The sequence below is a fragment of the Ursus maritimus genome, unplaced genomic scaffold (genome assembly GCF_017311325.1).
Source record: "Ursus maritimus isolate PB19 unplaced genomic scaffold, ASM1731132v1 scaffold_1, whole genome shotgun sequence".
Taxonomy (NCBI): Eukaryota; Metazoa; Chordata; class Mammalia; order Carnivora; family Ursidae; genus Ursus; species Ursus maritimus.
Genome location: NW_024423343.1, coordinates 6566325 through 6592627, shown reverse-complemented (window position 1 = coordinate 6592627; position 26303 = coordinate 6566325). Strand labels below are relative to the sequence as shown.

Below are 26303 nucleotides of genomic sequence, written 5' to 3'. Positions count from 1 at the left end.
AACCGTGCTTCATGGAAAACTTGTTTTGCGAGATCTGAAAAAAAAAAAAAAATTTCCCTGGTTGAAAACACTGGTTTAAGCTAAGTTAAACCACGTTCTTTACAAGATTCTCAGGGCATTTGTACTCTAATTACATCTTTAAGAGGCCCTAACATATTTCCCGCTTCTCACAATTGTAAGACCCTCATGTCCTGCAGAACACAATCTAAGGAATACTAAAATATGTTCATTTTTTGTCTCTTCCCTAGAAAACTTAGGTTTTATTCCTTGTTGTTGTCAACATGCCAACTTTTGCCTCACATTTTCAATATGCTACTTTATTATTTTTTTTGGCGGACTGAAAGCCATATATCAAAACTTATTAGAAGTGTGTCAAAAATAATCATACACAGATTCTTTATGATATCCGTGAGAGTTTGAGGTAATTTTCCATGGAAGAAGGGTTTTTATACCTAAATATTGGAATACCCATTTTGACTGCTGAACTATCACTTCTTCCTGGGTTCTTGCCATGTTCTAGACCTGAGATGTCCAGCGCTCTTGCATACAGCCATGTGGATATTAGAATTAAGATTAATATTAAAATTTCAGTGACTCAGTCACACTAGTCACATTTCAAGCGCTCAATAGCCACATGTGGCCTGGTCACTGGCTACCATATTGGACAGAGCAGATAGGGGCCCATCTATCACCACCAAGTTCTGTTGGACAGGCTGTTCCAGATGGTCGATCATGACAGATAACTGATGAGTCTGAATGTTAAACCAGGACTCATCACTTAACTTGGAAGAGTATCTACTAATGGTCTTATATGATAGCTAATATTTTAGTCTCATTTAGTCTCACTTTTCTGAAATAAATTCTCCAAATAGAAGCAAGCACATTTCTTTATCCAAAAGGGAGGACCTGCTTTCCAGTTTCATAACAATGTTTGATGTGAACAGTTTCAGACTCAGTGAGAATTTACTTTCTAAATGCCTTAAAGATTAATTTTATCTCCCCATGAGACTGTCAGCGCTTCCAGACAAGGACCACATCTTCGTGCCCATGGTACTAATCCCACGGCTGAGCATGTGATGCGCATGATTGATTTTCAGGATGATGGAGTTCACAAGGGGAGGTCATTTCATTTGGGCCAGAGAGACCTTCTCCCGACAGAACTTCCAATGATGCTTTAGTAGATGGACGTATCGATGGCAGCCCTGTTAACATGCATTGGCGCAAGCCGTCACACGGACATGGTAGAGCCCACTGCTTTGATAAAAATCCGAAATCCTTAGCACGGTCCCTGAGACGCTGTGTGGTCTAGATCTGCCTACGTATCGAGCCTCATCTCACACAAGACTCTTCTCTTTCTAGAGCGCTCCGGCTATACTGGCCTTCTTCCGGGTCCTGGAATGCTGACCTCTCCCTCTGGCTCCAGTGGATGAGCTCAGCAACACGTTAGTTCAGAAGGAATTGTTATCCTGGTGGGGCTCCGGTCATATGGCCTCCCCTCTGCTGCAGAGGTGAGGGTGTGACTTAGGATAGGCCAGGGACATTCCTTTATGGAAAGATGCTGACAGAAGCCTTCTTCCTGCTACAGTTGCCAGCCCCCAAAGCTGTCTGTGGCTCACACGTGCCCAGGCCTTGCCCTCGGGCAGTAGGGGAGAATGAGGGCATCGCTCAGAGAAGCAAGCTGAGGGGCGGAAGAGGTGAGCGGGGACAGAAGGGCTTCTTAAGCCAAGCACACACACAAAAATATTAACAGTAAAAAGAAATAGATACATTTGACTACATTAAAGGTAAGATACACATGGGAAAGCGCTCTGCACAATCATAGGGAAATATAAAATCAAACGACAATGAGATACCGTTATGCACTATTGGGTTGGTAAGAATTCAGAAGTCTGGTACTAGTACCAAGCGTTGCGAGGATCTGGAGCGAGTAGAATTTGAACAGCCTGCTGATAAGAATGTGAACTAAGCCCACTGCTTTGGAAAACACTCGGGCATTATCTATACACTTTCAAGCAGCGATTCCATGCCTACTGGAGTATATGCCCCCGAGAAGTGCATATGCCCTTGGGGAAGCTTGCGAACCGTGTAGCGGAGAACACGTACGAGAATGTTAGTAGCAGCCCCACACTGGGATCATACTGTAGCCATCTGCTCCGGCTGCCATAACAAAGGGCCACAGGCCGGGTACCTAAAACAACAGAAATTTATTTTGTCATATTTCTGGAGGCTGGAAGTCTGAGATCAAGGTGTGGGCAGGGTCGTTTTCTTGGAGCCCCTCTCCTTGGTTTGTAGATGGCGGTGTTCTCCCGGTGTCTTCACACGGTCATCTCTGGGTGTGTCTGCGTCCTAATCTCCTCTTCCTAACTGGATTAGGACCCACTCTAACGATCTCATTTTAACTTAATTACCTCTTTAAAGGCCTTATCTCTGAGTAAAGTCACGGTCTGAGGTACTGGAGGTTAGGACTACAATGTTTGGATTTGGGCAGGGGCGGGGGGGGGGCACACACAATTCATCTCATAACCGAAACCAAAGGTCAATCAACAGTTGACATGTGGCATATTCATACCATGGAAACCTATTACAGTACAAACAGCTGATCTATACATAATGAAAAACAGAAGAAGTTTTACAAAGACAGTGTTGAGCCAAAGGATTTTATAAAACAGTATTTTTTGAATTTTACAGAATTCAAATTTTACAAAAACAGCATTGAGCCAAAGAAGCTGTGTTGCACACTGTGCCGTGCCACTTAGAGTCTGTAGTGAAGGGCTCGTGCCTCAGCCACGGGAAGTGCTGCTGGCAGACACCCCCCCCCCGCCCCCCGCAGGCAAGTAGCTCCTCCAGGGATCACCTCTGTTACCGAAAGCTGGCTCACGCGAGGGCACACCCAACCAGGATGGCCCACACCCATGACCGACCACTGTGGCCATCTTGACCCAATTTGAGTCAACTCCAAGGGTCAGCCAAGGCTGCTGTTGGACCTGAGTTGTGGCTCAACCCTCTGTCCACTCTTGCTTCTGCCCCCGATCTTCTCTTGCATGGATGTTGGTTCCATGGGCAATCTTTAATAACTATTCTGTGTTCTAAACGCCATCTCAAAGTCTGCCTCCTGGGGAACCCAATTTGAGATAGTTATTTCCAAGGGTGGTTCTAGAAAGAAGATTATGTTGGTTTCCTAGGGCTTCCCTGACAAATGATCAGGAACTGGATGGATTAAAACAACAGTCTGGAGATTAGAACTCTAAATCAATGTGTCAGCAGGGCTGGCTCCTTTTCTAGGCGCTGGGGCAGAGTGTGGTGGCTGCCGGCAATCCGCTTGGCTTGGCTCCAGTCTCTGTCTCCATCCTCATTACACCTTCTCCTCTGTCTTCTCGCCTTCTCCGATAAAGACACATGTCATTGGCTCTAGGGTCCACTGTAATCCAGGATGATCTCATTTCAAGATCTTCACCTTAATGACCACTGCGAAGATTTTTCCCATACAGTTCATTTACAGGTTCCGGGAGACACAGATGAAGGGGTTTTGGACTCTGTCCTGATGGGAGCCAGGTACCGAGTGGAGGTCCAATTGTTGCCTCTTTCTCTGGTGGTGAATGGGGATGGTGCAGTTTTGGAAGGGAATGTGTTAGCTGGTGTAGTGTTTCAGGCAGTCGGGACATATGGGGGAAGTAGCAGCCCTAAGAACAATGGAACAGGATGGCTATGATAACTGGACTGATGTTCTGGGCATAGATAATAAGCTGAGAACAGAGGTCTCCTTGGTAGCATAGAAAGAGGCTCTCATCTCCTGCAAGAGGGAGGCAGAGAGAGCTGAGGTCCAGGCCCAAGACTGAATGTTCAGTGTGGCTGAGCTCTGGGAAAGGTGAAATCCCCAGACAAAGCAGGTGTGCTGTGCCCAGATCAGGGTTCTGGTTGGGAAGTTCAGGCTGGTGTCTCCAGCAACCTGGCATTCCCAGAGCCTTGGAAAGAGCTCATTGGTCCTTATGAGTGAGCACCTCCTCCCCTTTTACTTGGAGACGATGCAGAGGCTTCAACCTCTCCAGACAGCACGTGCTCCTGCCAGCCCCTTGGCTCTGACTAGGGCTAAGTCAAAGCAAAACCAGCAGGTGCCCAGGCTGGGTATGCCACGGGCTGCAACACCAAGGCGGCATGTTCCGAAAGGAGCCAGGAGCCCACAGCTGTAACTATGACAAAATTACAGGGCTATTACTACTATTTAGATGGAGACGAGGACAAGGATGTGTGTTAGTAACATTATAATTATATCCATGCAGTATATAATTATATCAATATTAATATAAAGAACTACCCAGTGTATTACATGCAAAAAAAGAAAGCGTTTAAACATCAGGAAAGAATAAACCGATGATTTGCAGATGATGTAATTGTCTACTGAGAAAATTCAAGAGAATAAATCAACGGAGAAGCATGCCAAATTAATTGAGGATTTTATCAAGTGACTGAATTTTTTTTCCTTAGCCTCCCTCCTTTTCTAGGTAACTGAAATTTTAAAAAATTAATGCATAAATAAAATTCTTTAGTTTTCTTGCATATCAACTACTAACTATAATATATAGTAGAAAAATTGGAATATAAATAATAAGAAATATATAGAATCTATGTGATTGTAACCACAAAAGTTTTTTGAAGGAGGCAAAAAATTTTAAAAAATTGAATGATATACCATGTCCTTGAATGGCTAGACAAAATATGGTATAATACAAATGTTAACTCAGGATTAATGAATTAATCGGTCAGTTGGATATTTAACTATATAACTTTTTTTTTAAGATTTTATTTATTTATTTGACAGAGAGAGACAGCCAGCGAGAGAAGGAACACAAGCAGGGGGAGTGGGAGAGGAAGAAGCAGGCTCCCAGCGGAGGAGCCTGATGTGGGGCTTGATCCCAGAGCACCAGGATCACGCCCTGAGCCGAAAGCAGACGCCCAACGACTGCGCCATCCAGGCGCCCCATTAACTATATAACTTTTTGTTGTTTAAAAAATGGCTACTTATAAAAAAATTAGTCAAGTAATGTAGAAAGTGCAAAAAAAGAGAAGGTGAAGAGAATTATGTAGAAATAATTATTATAATAGGTTTAATACTCTTTCAGACAGGTGTCTCTGAATATGACATATATAGATTTATGTATACAAGTTCATATCAAGAGAATACTACTAACCTGCATATTTCAGAACTTGTAGTCTTCATTCAGTAATACATCACGGACATCTTTCCAGATTAAATAAGCACACAACCACATCATCACAGCATTCCCTTGGGATGTACCAAGATTTACATGAGTGGTTCTCTATTCTTCAGCATTGTTGTTATTCTTTTCCATTATCAAAAATGCTACATACTTGGGGCGCCTGGGTGGCACAGCGGTTAAGCGTCTGCCTTCGGCTCAGGGCGTGATCCCGGCGTTGTGGGATCGAGCCCCACATCAGGCTCCTCCGCTATGAGCCTGCTTCTTCCTCTCCCACTCCCCCTGCTTGTGTTCCCTCTCTCGCTGGCTGTCTCTATCTCTGTCGAATAAATAAATAAAAAATCTTAAAAAAAATGCTACATACTAGTTTATATATTTATCCTAATTCCAATAAATATCCTAATGGATTTTTTTAATTTATACAAGGGATAGAAAGTGCATCTGGAATTACAAATGTGCAAGTTTAGCAGGAAATATTTGAAAGAGAAAACCGATGTGGGCTATTTGTCCTACAAGATGTTAAAATACCTTCCAAACCTAAAATGATTAGAATATGAGTAGACCAGCCAAGTTTCAGAAACAAAGCAATATAACTATTTAGAAAAAAAATTGAAATTAGATTCTAATCTCTCACCATGAGCAAAAGATACATTTCAAATTAAGTAAATATTTAAATGTAAAATGTATTAGGACAAATTATAGGCCATCATTAATATAATTGTGGGGTGTGGAGTATATAAGCCTGATACTGAAAGCCAAAACCACAAAGGAAACACCAGATAGATTATACTTTAGTAAAGAAAATTAAGAATTTACATACACAAAACATTACATCTTTATCATATAGAATGGTTCTGTTTAACAGAAATACGATGGGAGCCACATATATGAGTTATATATGTAATTGTAAGCTTACTAGCAGATACATTAAGAAAGTGAAAAGCAGGTGACATTATTTCAATGACATATTTCGTTTAATTCAATGTGCCTAAAATATTATCATTTCAACATGTAATCAATATGATTTCACTCTTAATTTGGAATTTAAGAAACAAAACAGATGAAATAGGGGAAGAGAAGGAAAAATCAAACAAGATGAAATCAGAGAAGGAGGGAAACCATAAGAGACTCTTAATCATAGGAAATAAACTGAGAGTTGCTGGAGGGGAGGGGGGTGGGGGGATAGGGTAACAGGGTGATGGGCATTAAGGAGGGCACGTGATGTGATGAGCACTGGATGTTATAGGCGACTGATAAATCACTAAATTCTACCCCTGAAACTAATAATACACTATTTGTTAACAAAACTGAATTTAAATAAAAAATTAAAGAAAACATTATTAATGGAATACTTTATATTCTTTGTTTTCATGATAAGTCTTCAAAATCTGGTATGTATTTTATACTAACAGCACATCTCACACAGGTCCAGCTATATGTGAAGTCTCAATAGCCATAGGCAGCTAGAGGTTACTGTAACAGGTGGCGTAACAGGTGTAACAGGGGCCCCTGGCTGGCTCAGTCGGGAGAGCGTGCTACTCTTGATCTTGGGGTTGTGAGTTTGAGCGCTATGTTGAGTGTAGAGATTACTTAAAAATAAAATCTTAAAATAAAAGATAGTACCAGTATAAACTATTAAAAATTAAAAGCCAAATGAAAACTCGAAAAGGTAAGGTGATTTCTTTATGTGTGTATGAGTCAGTAAGGATGGGCAAGTAGACCCACAGAAAAATGGGTAAACGATGGTTGTTCCCATCGTAATTCACATAAGAATCAGTGAACATGTACGAATGTCCAGGTACTAGTGATCAAATAATGCAGATTAAAATACAACAAAATAGGGCGCCCGGGTGGCTTAGTTGATTAAGCGTCTGCCTTCGGCTCAGGTCATGATCCCAGCTGGGATCGAGTCCCACATTGGGCTCCCTGCTCAGCCTGCTTCTCCCTCTCCTCCCTGCTTGTGCTGTCACTCTCTCTGTCCCTCTCAAATAAATAAAATCTAAAATAAATAAAATAGTTAAGATAGTTTTAAGATAGTTTTACCTGTCGTACTGTGAAACGTTACAAAACAAACTGGGTTAGTAAGAATATGATAAAATAGACCCTCGTAGATGCTGCAGTTGGAAATATAAATAGATACAGCTCTTTGCGATAGCAATATGTAATAGCGGTTTCCTATGAAGTAGCAATTCCGTTGTGGGAATTTATCCTAGGGAGGTGGTGTTGGTTGCTAGGGCCGCTGAAACAAAGTGCCACAAACTAGGAGATTTAAACAACAGAAATGTCTTGTCTCACAGTTCTGGAGTTAGAAAGTTCAAGGTTAAGGTGTCAGCAGGGTTGGTTCCTTCTGGAGGCTCTGAAGGAAAATGCTGTCACAGCTCTCTCCTAGGGCCCGGTGATTTGCTAGCGGTCTTTCCCTTGGCTTATAGAAGCATCCCCTGCTCTCTGTCTTCATCTGTGCATGGTGTCCCCCCTTGTGCACCTCTCTCCCCAAATTTTTCCCTTTTATGGGACATCAGTCATATCCAATGAAAGACCTGCCGTACTCCAGTATGACTTTGTCTTAACTAATTATATCTGCACTGACCCTCTTTCCAAATAGGGCCACATTTTAAGGTACTGGAAGTCAGGGCTTCAACATACGAATTTGGTGGGGTCAGGGCACAATTCAACCCCTCACAGAAGGTAAAGGTGTGAACAAAGATTTGGTTGCAAGAACTTGTCTGCACGCCCACTTTCCTGGCCTTGGCTAAGCCACCACCATTCTCATTTGGGTTTTTCGATGCCTCCCAACTGGTGATGGTACTTTCATCCTTGCCTTCCGACGGCCCGTTCTCCATAAGCAGCAGCTGTGAAGAACACAACTCAGCCCTGTCCCTCCTCTGTTAGGAACCCTCCATGGCTCCCCTTTTTCTTGGGGTAAAATCCCTAGTACTGACCTGTGTTCTCCAATCTCCTGTGTCATCTACTTCTCCCATCCCTCCGCCCCTTGCCTGCTCTACTCCAGGCACAGGGGCCATCTTGGTGTAACTTGAGCACCTCCTTCTGACGGGATGCTCCTCCCCGGGGTACCTGCTTGGCTCCCTCCTTCAGCACATGTATTTCTCTGCTCACGTGTCAGTTCCTCACCTGGTCACCCAGTGAACATACCAACCTCCTCTGTGCTCTCATTCGATTTCCCTTGTGGCCCTTGTCACTGTCCCACAGATTACATGTTTGTTTGTTTACTGTCATTCTTCCCCCTTTGGAAGGGATGGAAGGGATTTTTCTTGCTCCTTGCTGTGTCCTTATTGCGTTGAACAATGCTTGGCATAAGGCAGACACTTAGTAATATTTCTTAAATCAAAGAATGAAGAAACACATGAATGAATGTTTATTGCAATGCTATTTGTAACATACAGAAACTGGAAACAGGTTATTCAAAAAAAGAGAGGGCATGGTTAATATATTATGGTAGCTTCTAGAGTAGAATAATAAGTCTTAGAAATATATTTACCAACAGGAAAATATTCCTAAAATGTTAAAGTAGAAAATGTAGATTTTAATAGAGTATACCTCGAATGATCTACCTTTTTTTTTTTAACTTGAGAGAGAAAGAGGAAAGTGGGAGGGCTAGAGGGACAGAATCCTGAGGCAGACTTCTCGCTGAGCAGGAAGCCTGAGGTGGGGCGAGCCCAGGACCCTGAGATGATGACCTGACCTGAGCTGAAGCCAGGAGCCAGCTGCTCAACCGACTGAGCCACGCAGGCTGCCCTTGAATGTTCCACTAATGGAACATAGACCTGGTTACTAAAATCTGGACAAGCATCCAACGACATGGGAAGTAGTTTTCTCTAGTGTGGGATTATAGGAGATTCAAGGCTGTTTTTATGGACTGCTCTTTTCTAATTTCTAATTACCTACGTGAATTTTAAAAAGTTATTAATAGAAAAAAGAACAAGGGAAAGTATGCAGCATATTTTAAAGAGCTTTCCCACAAGAATAGCTAAAAGGCCAGGAAAATCAATAATTAAAGTGGTAGTCAAAAGTCATCAGCAGCCCCGTGGCACGATGATGCAGGTAAAGCCGCTGGTGACTGCAGACGTCAAGCCTGGCCACACGTACTAAACATTATGTAATGTGTGCCAGGCCCTGCGCCAGGTGATTTCATCATTTAACTTGGGGGTAGGGGTGTCTCAGTGCTGCCTGCGTATTAGAATCACTTGGGGAACTTTAAAAATACTGGTGTCTGGATGGCCAGGCTCCAGCCCAGATATTCTGCTATCATTGGTCCAGGGTGGCCTGGGCATCAGTATTTTAAAAAACCCTCCTGATGGGGACACTGGGTGCCTCAGTCGGTTAAACAGCTGAATCTTTTTTTTTTTTTTAAAGATTTTATTTATTTGACAGAGAGAGAGACAGCCGGCAAGAGAGGGAACACAAGCAGGGGGAGTGGGAGGGGGAGAAGCAGGTTTCCCACCGAGCTGCGAGCCCGATGTGGGGGCTCAATCCCAGAATCCTGGCATCACGACCTGAGCTGAAGGCAGATGCTTAATGACTGAGCCACCCAGGCGCCCCAAGCAGCTGAATCTTGGTTTCGGCTCAGGTCATGATCTCAGAGTCATGGGATCAGGCCCTGTGTCTGGCTGTACACTCAGCAGGGAGTCTGCTTGAGATTTTCTCTCTCTCCCTCTGCCCCTCTGCCTGCTTGCTCTCTCTCTCAAATAAATAAATAAATAAATAAATCTTAAAAAAAAAAAAAAAAACATTCCCGATGGCTCTAATATGCAGCCCAGGTTGAGGAACACAGCATTAACTCATTTTATATCTCACAACAACCCTCAAACAAAGATTCAACTATTGTCTTCATTTTATAGGTGAAGGAACTGAGGCTCAGAGAGATTATGCAACTTGCCTAAGGTCACACAGCTTGTCTGTGATGAATGTGATTGGAACATAGGCAGCCTGGCTTTAAAGCGACCCTCTTAAGCAAGATCTATATGGCCTGTGTGCTATGCTGAAATGCCAGCCTGGATTTCATTTCATCCAGGCTAGCATTTAGCTGAAATATGGGTAAATAAAAAGGTACAGTATATTCAAAAGTTCTTTATAACAGATAAGGAACTATTTGAATATGAGAAATTATTATTTTAGGTCATGTAATTTCCCATTTGAAATCTTATTCTTTTACTGAATGGAATCTATGATTTAACCAATATCAGGTTTTTCAGTCTTTTTTAGGAATTCAAATCTACTCTTCTTTTAGTAGATTATTTTTACCAACTATCTAAATTTGAGATGAAACCACAATGGTGAGAACGTTTGCGGAAGGAATCTAGCGTGTGAATTATACAGAAGAAAATCATTCAGATCCCAAGATTTGAAACTGACGAGGCACTTCTAAGTCTGTCACCAAGGATCAGTTTCCCCCTAGGTAAATCCAGAATTGGTTTGTTCACTAGTTTTCAGCGCAGTTCATTAATTACACAACATATACCAAGAACTCTCTGGCTGACTGTCCTGGGCATTCCAGAATGCCTTGAGAATGCCAGAAGACATCAGCCCTGTCCTCACAGAAGTCACAACACAGTGGGGGACAGATGCAGTGGCAGTGATGGTCACAGGCGGTGTGACTCAGGGAAGCAAAGGGCGGGAACTGAGAACAAGTTTCTTGAAATAGGAAATGCACAAGTTGGGCCCTTCAAGGCTGAGTGTAGGCATTAGCAGGACAGAGAAGGTGGGAGAGAAAATGCCCTGTAAGAAAGCAAGCTAACATGCAAAGCATGGAGGAGAGAAGGCATCGGACCATGGTCTTTCAGCCCGATGGGGGCATGAGATCAAAGGCAGTCACGAAACAAAAGGGAAGGGGTGCATTGGTCAGCCAGCTTGCTGGTATTTAAATACTGCCAGAAGGTGGGTTGGACTTTAGCGAGTTGAGCCAGGCTGGCAAAGAGTTTTCCCAATGAGTGGGCACCTGCAGCTGAGTCTGTCTTGGAGTGAAAGCGTCTTCCCCACCATTGCCACTACTTCTATCATGAGTCACTTTCACCACTTTCCCTACTTCTTCCCTGGCACTGGGGAAGTTTCCGTTCTGCATACAGCAGTCACTGTTGTTATCACTAGACATCCAAGAATAGGAAACAGCACAAAGGTAAAAAAAGAATAGAACAGCTGTAAGGTAATACCATTACCTGGGCTCGACTTCTGAGTTCATGTTCCCTGGGTGGGGTTGGGGTTGACCAGACGTCATAAAGAAACCTGGGACAAGTCTGATCTCATACTCATGGGTGTGGCCTGGACATCCAATGGGCCATCTAATCAGGACTCTATCTGAGCCAGGACACTGCCTAAGATGCCCATTGTGTCGGACCACCAATTCTTAAGCATAGCATCATCTCTGTAATCAAGGAACCTAATGGCACCCCCCACCCCCCAAAACAGTTGTAAAAAATTTCACCATAACTTTAGGGGGTAGAGGGCAGGAGAAATAACTTCCTTGTAAGGATGAGGTCAATTTCGATCCCAACAGCTTATTCTTTCTTTCCATGCCAGTCACAGGAGAGAAAGCCCATCTTGAAGTGGAATCTATAGTCTGTCCCTTTAAAGAACACATTAAAGCACCCAGTCCTAAGTGGTTTTAAGCTCACAGCATCACAGGACTTGATAAATAATTGATATAAATTAATGGCCAATGAAAGAAACATATCCGCACTGATCTATAATTACTGGAAGCAACCTCATCTATTTTTCATAAAAGTGTCGTTTCATTGCAGTTTTTTTTCTAAAATTCAGTGTATTTAGAATTTAAATTGTTTTCAATAATTGCTTTCAACTGCTTTCAAATGGCTGAGCTTCTCTGTCAAAACGGGCATCAGAGAAGCCTGTGATTTGGGTGTTCCTTTCTTCGGAGTCTGCCTGGCTCTCACCTGGAACAGCGGTACAAAAGAAGGAGCTTGGGTTCCCCAAGAACACCTGTGGGGTGCTTTGCTGCCTGTAGCCCTGAACACAGCCCCCACCGAGCCTCGGGGGGAATGCCGTTGTTTCAGAATTGTGTGGGAGCACGAGCCGAGTCCAGGGTTGGCACGAGAGCAAGTTTACAGCCCAACCGACTGACGGTTCCATGGGGCCCAGCATAGACATATCACTTCACAATGAGATGAACCTTTAAAGGAGTGCTTGAGATTTCCGCTAGTGTTCTGAATTAACTGCACTTAGACAAGACAATAACAACCAACACCCGGTCCTGATCTGGAAATTGACTTTTGTTGTTAAGAGCACGGTCTCTGGAGCTGGACAGACTGCGGTTCGGTTTCTGGCTCTGACACTTGTGACCCAAAATGGGCACAACCTCACATTGTTGAGCCTCAATTTCCTCATCTGTGAAATGGAGTAATGATGCCCACTCCATGGGGTGATTCAGAGACCAAATGAACTGACACAGCCAAAGCTTTTGGTACAATGACTAAAAGCTGGTATTTGACAACCAATCAGGACAATTGAAATTGGTCACTTTGAGAAGAGCCGTCTCCAAAGTGTGCACGTTAAGTATTAAGTGTCATCTCGAGGGCCGCCTGGGTGGCTCAGTCAGTTGAGCATCAGACTCCTGGTTTCGGTTCAGGTCAGGATCTCAGGGTCATGGGATCAAGCCCCGTGTCAGAGTCTGTGCTCAGTGGGGAGTCTGCTTGAGATTCTCTCCCTCTCCCTCCCACTTTCTCTCAAATAAATAAATAAATAAATAAATAAATCTTTTTTTTTTTTTTAAGTGTCATCTTGAGGGATAAGGGATGTGGAGACCGTGACCCAAGTGAACGAGACCCTTCCTTTGCATTATAGCTTCTCCAAGATTCTGGGTAGCTGTTCACAGACTCTATTTTCTTTTCTTCCTGGTCACACAGCCAGACTACCTTCCCAGCCTCTCCTCAAGGTAGACATGTTCACAGACCAGGTTCTGGCTGGTGTAATGTAGCTGGAAGCCATATTGGTCATGTCGAGGACCAGCCTCACGATTTTCCACTTCCCTTTTGTCTGCTGAATTTCGCAGATGATCTTACAGAGGACTCCAGGGCCCAGTGGATTCCAGAGCCACAGAACGGTGGAGACTGGTCCTGCATACCGTGTGGGTAGCTGCCTGCTGGATGCCCCCATGTAACTTAAACATGAGGAAGAAATACATTTTTTTAAAAAGTGCTTTTTTTCATTAATCCTCAGAGATAAAAAGTGTTGACAAGGGGTTGCTATTACAGAATAGTCTCCAGGCATTTTTGTACACACACCATTTTATCCCCGCGGAAATCTGCTGGGGCACAGAGATGTGCCCACGGACCATGGTTACATCCGATTAAGTGAGCCCAGTCCCCAAGTCCTGTAGACTCTTGATTAAGAAGGTAACTTTTGTTTGTTGATTGGTAGATTGCTGAGTCTAATTCAATATTTTTACATGCTCTAAAGACATAAGATGAATCGGTGCTCAAAGATCATTGGTTCAGCTACACTGAATTCTCGAGTTCCATCTACAATAGAGCCCAAAATCAACTATCTGCCAGGACTAGGCAATAACGTCAGTGTGTAAGTTAGCCTTATGTAAGAAACCAGAGACTGAGGGAATCGGCTAAAGATGCCCAAATGGAAGATCTTAAAACTCTGTACTGGCCTAACGAGAAATATATTTGGGTTGGATTCAGCCCTCCCAGCTGGTGACCACTGTTCTTCAACAGCCCCCCCCCCCCACGAATGGGCTTGTGATCTGTGCACAAGCCAGCCACTGAACTGCATTTGCTGATGACAGTAATTGGCTAGGGGACACACATGACCTCGGTCAGGCCAATCAGAAATCTAAAGATTCAATTTTGAGACCTCTGTTTACATGGTCTGGGAAGTGGACCCTCTTTCCCTCATGTTCTTTGCCCAAGAGATTGATGCAGATATCGCTATGTGGTCCGTCCTAGAATCACGAGTAGAAAAACATGTCTGAGAACAAAGCCCGGATAGAGAAATACATAGACAGAGGCCGGATCATGGTGATGTTTTCTGAGCCTTAAGACAGTCTGACCCTGTCACTTTCAGTTTCCTGAGCCAATAAATCCCATACTTAACTTAAGCTAACTCGAGTTTAGGTTGGGTTTTCATTTCCTTGCAGCAGAGAGTCAAACTGATTGGCTGATCTCTTTAGAACATCTGGTGAATAAAATTTCTCCAAGTCTCTATTATAATAGATATGCCACGGAGGGTAGAGAACAATCTGGCAACTTTCAAGTCTGAGTATCAGTGGTGGGGCTCAGAGGCGATCCTGGAATGGCCAAGAGTCCTGACACATTGGTGAAAGAGAAGGTACAAACTGAGGAGTGAAAAAGGCAGAGAGACAGAGAGACTCTGTCTCTAGAGAGACAGAGAGAAGGAAACGCCTTTCGCAGTAAAAGAATCACGGCAGGTAGAGAAGTCCTTGCATGTGTTTCCATTCCATTTTGCAGCCTGAATAGGATGGGCTCGTTCTTCGTCCACAGCTCATGACTTCCTATGACTTGAGCCTAGAAATAGAGTTGTTGGCAAATAAGGGTCTCTCAATGAAGGAGACTTCTTTTTTAAAATTTTTTTAAAGATTTATCTATTTATATTAGAGAGCGAGCGAGCGAGAGAGAGCATGCACATGCATGGTTGGGGGAGGGGCAGAGGGAGAGGGAGTCTTAAACGAGACTGCAAGCTGAGTTCAGAGTCTGGTGCTGGGCTTGATCTCACGACCCTGAGATCACAGCCTAAGCCGAAACCAAGAGTTGGCTGCTTAACCAACGGCACCACCCAGGTGCCCCGAGACTTCTTATCTTCAAATGAAGTAGGAAAGGAGCCCATGTTCTGGGGAGGTGGGAGCACAGGAAGGGACCCTATTGGGCCTTAGTTTCTCTTTAGAGAGATGCCATTCAGAGGAGCTCTGGCAGTGTGCCGAGGAGCCAGCCACTGTGTATTGGGCGCTGGCCACACCAGGAGCCACGGGAGGCGCAGGTATGATGCTGTGGTCCCCTCTCTAAACTTGAGACGCAGCATCGCACAGCGAACAATTTTCCATTCGTTTGTAGTTTATGAGAAAACGAACAAGAAAGCATTGAACGTATTTGAGTCTTAAATGTTTTATCTTGTTCTAGGATTAGGAAAAAGTCAGTCAGGGGCCAAAAAAGCAAAAACACCCACCAACGCACCTGCAGTTCCCAGGACTCCAAGTCGACGTGTGGCCAGTCTTCGCTGCCGCTAGAGTTGTAACCTTCCTTGTGTAAAGGCTAGAAGGTGTGGACGTCGGTGTTGATCCTCGATCCACGGCCTGTAATTGATCAGATGACGTGTTCAAAAGGAAGTTCAAGGCTTTCCTCTGTGTTTCGTGGTAAAGAAGGTAACGTAAGTAGTGATCAACACAATGAAAAACAAGACGGGAAGTGACAGAGTGATGGGGGAGGGGATCCGGGTAGGCTTCTCGAATGAGGGGATGGTTTCTGAATGCTTACTGTGTGCCAAGTACTATTTTGAATGCCTTACACGTGTTAACTAGTGAAATCCTCACAAAATATCTACGAGGATGGTGTAATTATTACCTCCCTTTTACAAATGGGAAAAGTGGGCACAGAGAGCTCAAGTAACTTGCCCAAGTTCACACAGGTCCACTGGTGGAGCTGGGGTTTTCACCTGGGCAGTCCCCTTCTGAAGCCTGAGCTCTTAACCTCTGCTCTAGGCATCCTCAAAGCAGCCGCATGCTAGGAGACCTGGGGAAAGAGAGTTCTAGACGTGGCAGATGGAACACACCAAGAGCCTGAGGAGGGACAGGAGGGAGGGTGCTGGGGGAGGAGGTGGCAGGTGGCCGCCGCCACAGTATGGACATGATTTTATGCTGGATACAATGGGAAGCCACCTGAGGATTCCACAAGGGGGACTGATGCGATCTGATAGGGGCTTTGAGGAGATGGCTTGGGAAGAGGGGTGGAGAACAGGTCATGGAGCACAGGTAGGAGGGGACAGACCAGTGGATGCCGGGTCAGCTTCCAGGAAAGAGACAGTGGTGCCCTGGGTGGAGGAGGAAGCAGAGGAATGGCTGGATTTGGGGTACACTGAATCAGGACTGGAGGCAGACCCCACAGGAACTACTGATGGATTGGGTCACGTGGGAAGAGAGAGCCAAGAACAGCTGGAGGGTGGTGGGTGACAGTCACCAGCCACGTTAGGGGAGGCACAGGTTAGGGATGGGGTGGTGTGGACGCAAGCACTCTGGTTGCGACTGGTTAAGTCTGAGATGCTTACGAGACGTGGAAGCAAGACATCAAGCAGATTCCTTGGAAATTCCTGAAAACAGAACATGTCCCACAAAAGTGTGGCTGAAGAGGGCAGCTGAACAGCCCTGCCTTTCTTTGAGTTTTATTACAGCCAACCTGCCTCTCTGTGCCTCTTATCTGAGTAACTGTCAGTGTGTGTGTGTGTGTGTATCTGTGTGCATGTCTCTGTGTGTGTGTGTGTCTGTGTGCATGTCTCTGTGTGTACGTGTGTGTGTGTGTGTGTATGTCTCTGTGTGTACGTGTGTGTGGTGTGCCTGTAGCACGGAAGTTATGCACAAGGACCCTGGAAACAGGCTGGATTTCAAACCTCGCTCTACCACTTGCTAGTTATGTAACTTTGGGCAAGTTACTTACCCTCTCTGTGCCTCAGTTATACTCCCTGTAAAATGGGGCTGACGATACTAGTGGCACCTCCCTGCAGATTTCTTGGGAGGTTCCATGAGTCGGCACATGGAAAGTACTTAGACCCGTGCTTGGCATAGAACAATAAATGTCCTCCGATATCCAAGGTATGTGTGGACACGTGCATATGACAGGAGGGGGTTTATGATTGATTGCACACTTGTTAAAAACAGGACTACTTTATTGGGTGAATGGTCCAATACTTTCAATTTGGAGATACCATCGTCATAAGATGGATATCAGGGAAGAAGCGGACCGGAAAGCCCATCCTTTGTCTCTGGATGGCATGCGTCCCTGAAACAGATCAGAATCCCCCACCACGAAAGACTCCTATTTCTTCATTACCTACCACGATTTTACCTACCACGATTTTTACTGGCCTGCGCTCCTCATGTGCCAGGCTTTGCCATCAGCATGTTTGAATTCGCAGCCCCCCCCGCCCAGGGCCCGGCAGCCAGCCACTCTGGCCTGATGCACGTGGATGGGGCTTCTAGGGGCCAGCATGCTGTGGTGCCCACTGTCCCCTCAGAAAACCTCTTTTCCGTCATGTGACTTTTGGGGCAAATGCTCAGTTATCATCTGGGGTCTGTTGGCTATTTTTATTTCTGACATTTGAACCCTTCTCCACTTAGGGCCCACTCTGGGGGACGGCAATACTTCTAATAATGCTAATTGTTCACCGCTTTTCACGCTGTCTTTCCATTATCCTCCATCGCCCGTAGCCACCGCGCGCTTTTAAGTAGCGTTCAAGCGTCCTTCCCGTCTTGGGGTGGGTTTCTCACCCCCCGGAGCCGAAGGAAGGTGGAACGGTTCTTCTAACCCAAGTGGGTCTGCTGCTTCTTTCCATGCCGTTCGTGACCACATAAAAGTGGTCAGAAGTCACTCAGAACTTATTTCGTCTCCTTCAAGCAAAGTTTCGGTAATTTGGAGAAAAGGGAAGAAATGGGTTCTTGTTGCCTTGAGCTCTAAAATGGGACAGAGCGAGGTCATATAGGCCAACTGACCACTATGAATCCTGCATATGCAAAGTAGTCCTACTTTCTCTGACACGCGGGAGCTGAAGCGCACTGGGGCTGGGGTCAGGGCAGAAGCCGTGCCTCAAAGGACTTACCCTCCCACCCCACCCCGCTGTGGGCTTTGTCTGTTCGAATTGCAGAATTTTCAATGCAGTTTCCACAGAGGCTCTTTGAGGCGATCTGCTTTAAGGTCTCAAATCCGCTTGCGAACTCCTTGTTGGTCAGTGTCAGGGGCACGCTTGTCGGACAGTCAGGGAATGTCGAGCCTGTGACCAGAGGGGACCCAGCCCGGGCACAGTCCCTGATGCTTTGCTCCCATCGTGCCGCCTGGGCTGAGAGCTTTACAGGCGATGATGTTAGAGGTGATGACACGAGGCTCAGAGAGGTCGTTTTCGACCCACGCTCCTGAAATGTGGATGCAGGTGGTCACGGGCCACCCACGGAGGAAGAGCCGTGGAAGCATGTGGGGCTCACTACTGATAGTGGGGCGGCAAGCCCCCACCCCTCTCTTAGCGGGGGCTGGGCAACAGGAAGAGAGCCCCGTCTCCCTGCCTTAACATGTGGGCACTGAGTTGGAGGGACAGACGAAATTGAAGGGAGAAAGGACAGTAATAGGGCTGTTCCATCCACCGTGGACTCCTCCCCCCCAGTCCTGCCACAGCCTGAGGATCTCGTGTGACCGAGGGACTGGGGCTCGGGGCTTGAGTGGGTGTCCAAACCCCCACCGTTAGTAAAGGCCCAGAGCCGGCGCTCAGACCCTCAGTGGTTTCCTTCCGTATTCTCGAGAATTATTTTTCACTGTGGCGAAGCACACGTAACATAACGTTTGCCATCTCAGCCGTTTCTAAGTGTACAGTTCGGTGGCATTAAGTACGTTTACCCCGCGATGGGGCCGGGAGTGTACTGACGGGCTTTGCTTATCTGATGGGGCAAGGAAGCGTCTGGAGGAACACGCGTGGCCCATATCATTATTCACCCGTGAAACCGGCTTTGCAGATCCAGGGCCGTGAGCCCGGCTCCCCGGCAGCCCCCGATTCTGCTCAGAGAGGCCACCTTCTGGCACTGAACGGTAATGCAACCGCATCGCATTTGAAAATTCTTTAAAAAATCTTCCCGCTTGCCTCGGTAGAGGGAATTTGGGCATTTTGTTAAGTCTTGGATAAAATGGCAAATCTGTGGGTTTTGTGTCTATCCCTCTCCCTGTACCTGTCCTGTACCTATACCCACGGACCAACACTACACCTGTATATCCCTGCCTGCTCATCCCTCTGGCTCCATCCCTCCCGGTGCGTGACAGCATTAGCACTGACTTACAGCAAGGATCCGTTCACTTAAGACTTTCCAGACATACCGAAGACATTTGACTAGAACTTGTTGAGGCCAGATGATACTTTGTTACGGATACAAGTTTGGATCAGGGTGAACATTGGGACAGAACAAAGAACCTGCCGGTTTAAGAATCAGGAAATGAATGAGAAAAGTCTACACTAACTTAATTCATCTCACTTGGAGGGCAGGACTGGGCCACTGGGCCAACATTACAGGAAAAGCCCCTTTTGCGACCCCTCAGAGGAACATGCTGGGCCGTGCTGAAGGTGGGGGCTGGGGGTGGTGGTGGGAGTGGAAGTGCCACAGGCTCCCGTGGGAATTCCCTGCTCTTCCCTGGCATATCTGTGGTGGTCCTGGCTGTTCCTAGAGATGGGTCTACATCTGACCTCAGGCGCTGTATTAGTCCAACACTACAGGAAAAGCCCCTTTTGCGACCCCTCAGAGGAACATGCTGGGCCGTGCTGAAGGTGGGGGCTGGGGGTGGTGGTGGGAGTGGAAGTGCCACAGGCTCCCGTGGGAATTCCCTGCTCTTCCCTGGCATATCTGTGGTGGTCCTGGCTGTTCCTAGAGATGGGTCTACATCTGACCTCAGGCGCTGTATTAGTCTGCGAGGCTGTTGTAACAAAATTCCTCAGACTGGGTGATTTCAATAATCAAAACTTTTCCCTCACCATCCTGGAGTTTCAAGATCGAGCTCACAGGTTTGGTTTCTTCAGAGGCCTCTCTCCTTGGCTTGCAGATGGCTGTCTTCTCCTGTGTCCTCACGTGGTCTTCCCTTTTTGTGTGTCTGTGTCCCAATCTCATCTCCTTATAAGGACACCAGTCATATGGGATCAGGGCCCACCCTGAAGACCTCATTTTGACTCGACTACCCCTGTAAGAAAGACCCTGTCTCCAAATACGGTCACATTCGGAGGGTTGGGGGTGAGTGACACAATTCAGCCCAGAACAGGGGCTGAATCCAGCCTTCTGGGCCGGGAAGCATACAGTAGGCGCAGCTACCAGGCCTGGAGTTTGGACCTACCCTCTTCATTCTCAGGAGGCACCGGCTTTCCCTGGACCTCACAGGGACTGTGTCCACCTGGAGACTCTCCTCCTTGCCGGACCGACTCCTCCAGTCCATGCTGTGTGTGACCTTCAGCATGGGTGTGACTCCTGCTGTCACTATTAAGGACCTACAGGGGACTACCGGTCAAATCAAATCTGAGCCCCCAGCCTTGAACTCAGAGCCCTGTCTTTCTTTTATTCCTCGGTGCCATGACATCCTCGCATGGATTCTCCCAACACCACCCCTCCGCTTCAGTCCCCACCCCAGCCTCCTTATCCCTTGGTCCTTCTCTCCAAGTATATTTTAAACTCAAAATGAAATTGTACGCCCGGTTTTGCAACCTATGCCATTCACTTGACGGCATGTGTTTTGAGTCTTTCCCTGTGAATATGCTCTAAGTCCAGAAGCTCCCTGGCTCTATCATGCGTCATCCGATGAAGGGCCATGCTCCACCCGTCTCTCAGTCCCACAGCATGCTCTTCCCCCTCTGCCACCAGCTTTCTCTCTGCCAGCCTGGGATGCTTGCTTTGTCCCCTCCCACCAGTATTCCTGCAGAGCCCATCGTTGTGCACTTCGTACTTCAGTTGATAATTTTCTAGCTTTCTAGTCCTTTCCACCTCATTTTCTGGTTTTCAAACTAGATTTTAGGTTCCACCTTCTGATTCCTTTATCTCTGAAAATCCCTGGAAGGATGCCATGTAGGCTGCAGGCTAAGGCAAGAGAGGACGGGACCTAGGGGCTCTGTCTGTGTGTGGATGTGCGTGGGGGGCAGGAAAGGACATGGTAGGAGTGTGGGAATTCTAGTCCTAGGATCCGCATGAAAGGTGATTTTGAGATCTCTCGGATTCTGCTCTGTTTCCTGCTAGATCTCTTCTCACACGGGTCCTTATTCACGCGTGGCACCTGTCATTCCCAATTTCCCAGAGCCCCCACTCTTGCCCATTGCCTTACACTTGGTCACTCCATTCATTTCCATGACCTGCCTGACCCTCGGAGTTTGTGGTCCTATCTGAACTTTCTGTTTCTCTTTGTCAAAGGGGTTTTCTCCCTTTGAACTGGATACGCTCTCCATAGGAGCTGCCACTCTCACGAATTGCATCTTAATCTCTCCTTTCAGATCTTGCCCAAATCGCTCTGCTTTTACAAAATTGCCCCTTGACATTCCTAATGTTTAATTTCTAACCCTTTTACATTTGTACTGTATAATCAATTTTAATTTTATTATTTTTTATTAATTAATTATTTTTTAAAAAATATTTTATTTATTTGAGAGAGAGCAGGAGCAGGGGGAGGGACAGAGGGAGAATGAGAGGGACAAGCAGACTCCCTGCTGAGAACAGAGCCAGACATGAGACTCCATCCCAGGACCCCAGGATCATGACCTGAGCCAAAGTCAGACGCTTAACCCACTGAGTCACGCAGGTACCCCTATATAATCAATTTTTAAATTATACTATCCTCTTTCTTCTTGCCTGTAACATACAATGCATATATAAATACATAATAGAAAGAATAAGCAGGGTGCCTGGCTGGCTCTGTCGGCAGTGTGTGCGACCCTTGATATCAGGGTTGTGAGTTCGAGTTCCACGTTGGGTGTGGAGATTACTTAAAAATAAAATCTTTAAAAAAAAAAAAAAGAAAGAATAGCTAACACTCCAGGAGCATTGACTATGAGAAAGCCATTGCAATGATATCTGCGGTACATCATTTAAAGAAAACGACCAACAATTGCCTCCTGGTGATTATTACGTTGTCTCTGCTGGCAGAGTGTTCATATGGACAAAGTGTAAGGAAAGCATGGAAATTACTAAAAATTAGGCTTCCTGCCACTCCGCACTATCCCCGCCCAGCTAGCCCAGTGCTGAATATATGTCAGTGTGGAGAAAGTTAACAGAGTCTTAAAAAAAGGAAAGTTTATTAAATGTCCTCTATTTATGATTTTTTTTCTAATCAATTAAAAGCTTTTAATCCGTAATTAATGTTGTCATTACCTTCCATCGTGAGCATTTTCTATTTCATTTGTGGTTTTTAAGATGTGCCACAAATTGTAGAAATTAAATTTTAGTATGACTTAATCCTAGGACTGGCAGGCCAAGACAAGGAAGTTTATGTTTCCTTTATTAGCATTTAAAATACCACGTTCTATAGTTATGCCTCCGTCACTCATATTCAATCACCAAATTGCTACAGTATGCCGTGGCTTTAAGAGTCTTCTCTCAGAGGCTTAAATTTTTTTGTTCCTCCTCTTCAAAGAGCCTCGGGGAGGAGGGCGGGGCTGAGGCAGCTCCCATATAAAAAGCCTTCTTCCCCGGCAAGAAGGAGAGGCCGGCAGGATCTTTCCAGTGAAAGCAAATCCTGCCTGACAAACCCAACTGGTATGTTACCAACTTTTGCTTTTTGTGTCTCTATAAATGTTGTAATTGTTGTAACTTGTAGAACTGGTATGACTAGAGCGTGTTGGCAGGGACACCATTTAGATTTTCTATGAAGATTTTAAACTAACAAGACAAGAGGTGAAATTTCTCAAAGAGCTGCTGGGGTAAGAAATAAATGCTAGTTCACAGATGCTATAGTCCTCGTTTGGATTTATTTAGATGTAGGAGACTGTGCTAGGGTTTTGAATGATTTAAAACTTGACAGTTTTAAAATGACAGCTTATTTCCCCCTGATTGACAGAGTCAGAAATTTCCTCAAATGAGCTTTATTAAAAAATTCACTGGCATCTGAACTCTGCAACTGACTGTCTAAAGCAGTCCTATGTTCTCAAGCCTATCGAGGACATCACAAAACAGGTTTTTCTTAAATCAAGACTATGATGGAGCGTAAATTAGCATCAAGAAAGAATGTATTCAAGCAGTCTACAGTGTTGGATAAAGAAGAAAAGTGTATTTGACTTATTTTTCCATACAGCTTCTGAAACATGCTCATGGCTTGTATTCTTTAGAAGCAAAAGGGAAATACTGGGGGTTGGATGAATAAGTAAAGGTTTTATCTCTATTTAATTTTGAGGGCATGATTGCCAGTGCTGACTTCTTCAGAGTTAAGATTCTTAAGCAGAATACAAATACACTCGTGGTAGGGGTTTCGGTCCCTCAGTGTCTTGCGAGTGTAAAGAACTTTCTTTCAAGGTTGTGGCTTTTGATTTATAATTCTTTAAAATTTGGAACGAAGTTAGTATCACCCATTATTCATCTTCTTTGTCTCGCTTAAGAATTGACGTTAGTCTTGGCACCTGTGAAGACAAGAGGATCCAGGCACTGAGGGACCCCCAGTCGTTCCCCTGATTCTGGGGGGAGAGGAGCTCTCAGCACATAGCACCTTCCAGCTCATTTGCTGCCAGGACTCACCTCCTGTCTCTCACCTCTCGTCTTTGGGGCAGGAGACACTGGAATCAATGACGTTAGGAGCTCCCCTGGGCTTTTGCCGTTGGGGTTTACCCCACTGAGGCAAACTTCAAAACTGTGGCTGACAAAAATAGGGCAATTAGAAAAGCGGGATAATTCCTACAAGGAAACGCATCTCAGTTCTCCTGGGTGAACGAGGTGGGGGAGGCGAGGTGCACCTTGACCCTCGCAGGTCCACTGTGGCTCCTGTGTGCACCTCAGGCCAGAATGGGAATCGAGAAGATTTCTCTGATGGTATCATTTCTATTTGAAGCTTCTGCAAGTGTCACACTTACCATTATAATGAATAATTGATGGGAGCAAAGAGTGGAGATGGCTGGGGTTTGGTACAGGCCCTTTGGAACATTCTTTCAGAGCATGAAGGACACAGTTCCTCTCATTCAGTGTTTTGTAAGGAAAACTTGTCCTGTCTGCTTTACCATAGGGAGACTTAGATATACATCCTGATTGAAAATGACATCTCAGGACTGGTTTGACTGTGCAGGTAAACTGTAATGTTGAAAACTTGCCACACGCCATTCTTGTTTGGACAATAACAGAACAGATTGATTTTTGATTTTGGTTTTGTTTTTGCAATGGGCTCACAGGATACAAGAGTATTCTGTTGTGAATGGGTGATTTCTAGATTATTTAAAATTACTTATGAGCATCAGTAATAAAAATAATATTAGGCCAACCGCTCCCCTGGCCAACAAAACCAGGTTTCTAATCCTTGATTTAAATTTTAATGGTGTATTAATATAGTATAAATGACAATCTGTCTCTTCCCAAAGAGGTGTTAAAGTAGCACGCAATAGCTACTTATTAAATTGACAGCTTAAGTTTTAAGAATTGGGCTCTCAGACCAGCCTGTTTGAGTTTGAGTCCTGTATCGTCTACTGATTTGCTGTGTGACTTTGGGGAAGTTGTTTAACCTTTCTGTGCCTTAGTTTCTTCATCCATTTAAGTGGGGAAATAACAATCATATAATTCACGGGAGGGCCGAGGGTTGATAAATGTGAAGAGCTGAGTATAGTACTTGGAACATAAGAGGCATTACATGAGACATGGCCTTTATTCACTCCTGGTGTTAGGGCGCTGTTCATGGCCCGCTGAAATGTGTTTCATGGGCTCGCAGGACGAACTGTACTGTCCGTAAGTTCAAGCTATGACCACAGAAGGGCACTAAGCCCACGCTGACACGATCTGGTCTCTGAATCATCCCAGTTACGTGCTTTGTGTTTTTTTTTAAAGATTTTATTTATTTTCGACAGAGATAGAGACAGCCAGCGAGAGAGGGAACACAAGCAGGGGGAGTGGGAGAGGAAGAAGCAGGCTCACAGTGGAGGAGCTTGACGTGGGGCTCGATCCGGTAACGCTGGGATCACGCCCTGAGCCGAAGGCAGACGCTTAACCGCTGTGCCACCCAGGCGCCCCACGTGCTTTGTGTTTATAAAAGAGATCCAATTACAAGTTCTGAAGAGCTGGGATTGCAGCTGGGATGAGAAGGTCATTGGTGCTATTGGCAGAGTCCTGGGTGAGCCCCGTGGTTCTCTAAATAGGAGTCTCCCGACCTGCAGTACCAGCCACACCTGGGAACTTGTTAGAGATGCAGGGTCTGTGGGCCACCCCAGAGCTGGGGAGCACTGTGGGGGGCCCAGCAAATTCAGTTTGTGCAGAGAACATGTGTTTCTCTGGGAGGGAAACTGGAGATGCTGTCCGTCTTTAGGTTGGAACTGCGGTCCCTTCTGATGTGCGTGGGAGTCAGTATCTCCACAACCTTATTATGAAATTGTGAAAATGTGCAGAGCAATCCAGAGTCCATTCTGGCTTTAATTTTTACCAAGGAAATCTCCATAGCAAGGTAGTAGGCTTCCATTAATTTCATCAGACCCCTCCACGGTCTTTGAGAGTAAGGACCATAAATGAAAAGAATTGAGATATTGATAAAAACATGAAAGCAAACCTCATACACAGGTAAACAAGTAAGTCCTAAATCTGGCCAGTCTCTCAGGTATCTGTGCCCTGGGCCCATCCCTTGGCCGACCATGGGCTCCCTTCCCCTGAGGTTGACATGACTGATGTACCTTCCACTTGCCTTCAGAACTTTGCAGGGAACAGGCACACAGGTTGGTGGTGTAGGCGACATCGGTTCCGTCTAGGATGTCCCCCGCCATGTGGCCCGGTGTCCTTTTTACACAGGAGTTATTTTCCTCTTAAATTATTATTTGGAAATAATGATAGATTCATAGGAGGTGGGAAACTAGTAGGAGAGGTCCCATGTACCCTTCACCCGTTTCCCCCACTGGTGACACCCCACAGAGCTTTAGCGTAATACCCAAACCAGGAAACTGACATTGACCTTATTCACCGTGGCAGCCTTTGCCCCGCTCAGCCTGCGTGCCCGGCTCTCCTCACACACCCCTACCATCTCTCTCCTCCTCCTCCTGTTTCTCCACCTCTGTTCTCCTGTGACTGTCTCTGGGTCCTTTTGAATGTAAATCTTTTCAGTGTTTCTAGGCTACCCCCCATTTTCACTCCACTCGGCCCCAGGAGCTGAGCAGATGGGATGGGTTTCCCTGGTGGGCGAGGCAGGGGAGAAGGTGGAGAGGCTTAGGTGTCAGGAA

At 45.6% G+C, this 26303-nt stretch overlaps 1 protein-coding gene across 1 annotated transcript in view; it reads right to left on the bottom strand.

Annotated features, from left to right (window-relative positions):
• The window catches only part of LOC103662837 (Holliday junction recognition protein), a 52488-nt gene extending 26635 nt beyond the window's left edge, over positions 1–25853 (bottom strand). Inside the window, exon 1 of the mRNA XM_040636354.1 lies at positions 25764–25853. Coding sequence (XP_040492288.1) covers positions 25764–25853 — 90 coding nt within the window. The remainder of the gene's footprint in view (positions 1–25763) is intronic.
• Between the last annotated feature and the right edge of the window lie 450 nt (positions 25854–26303).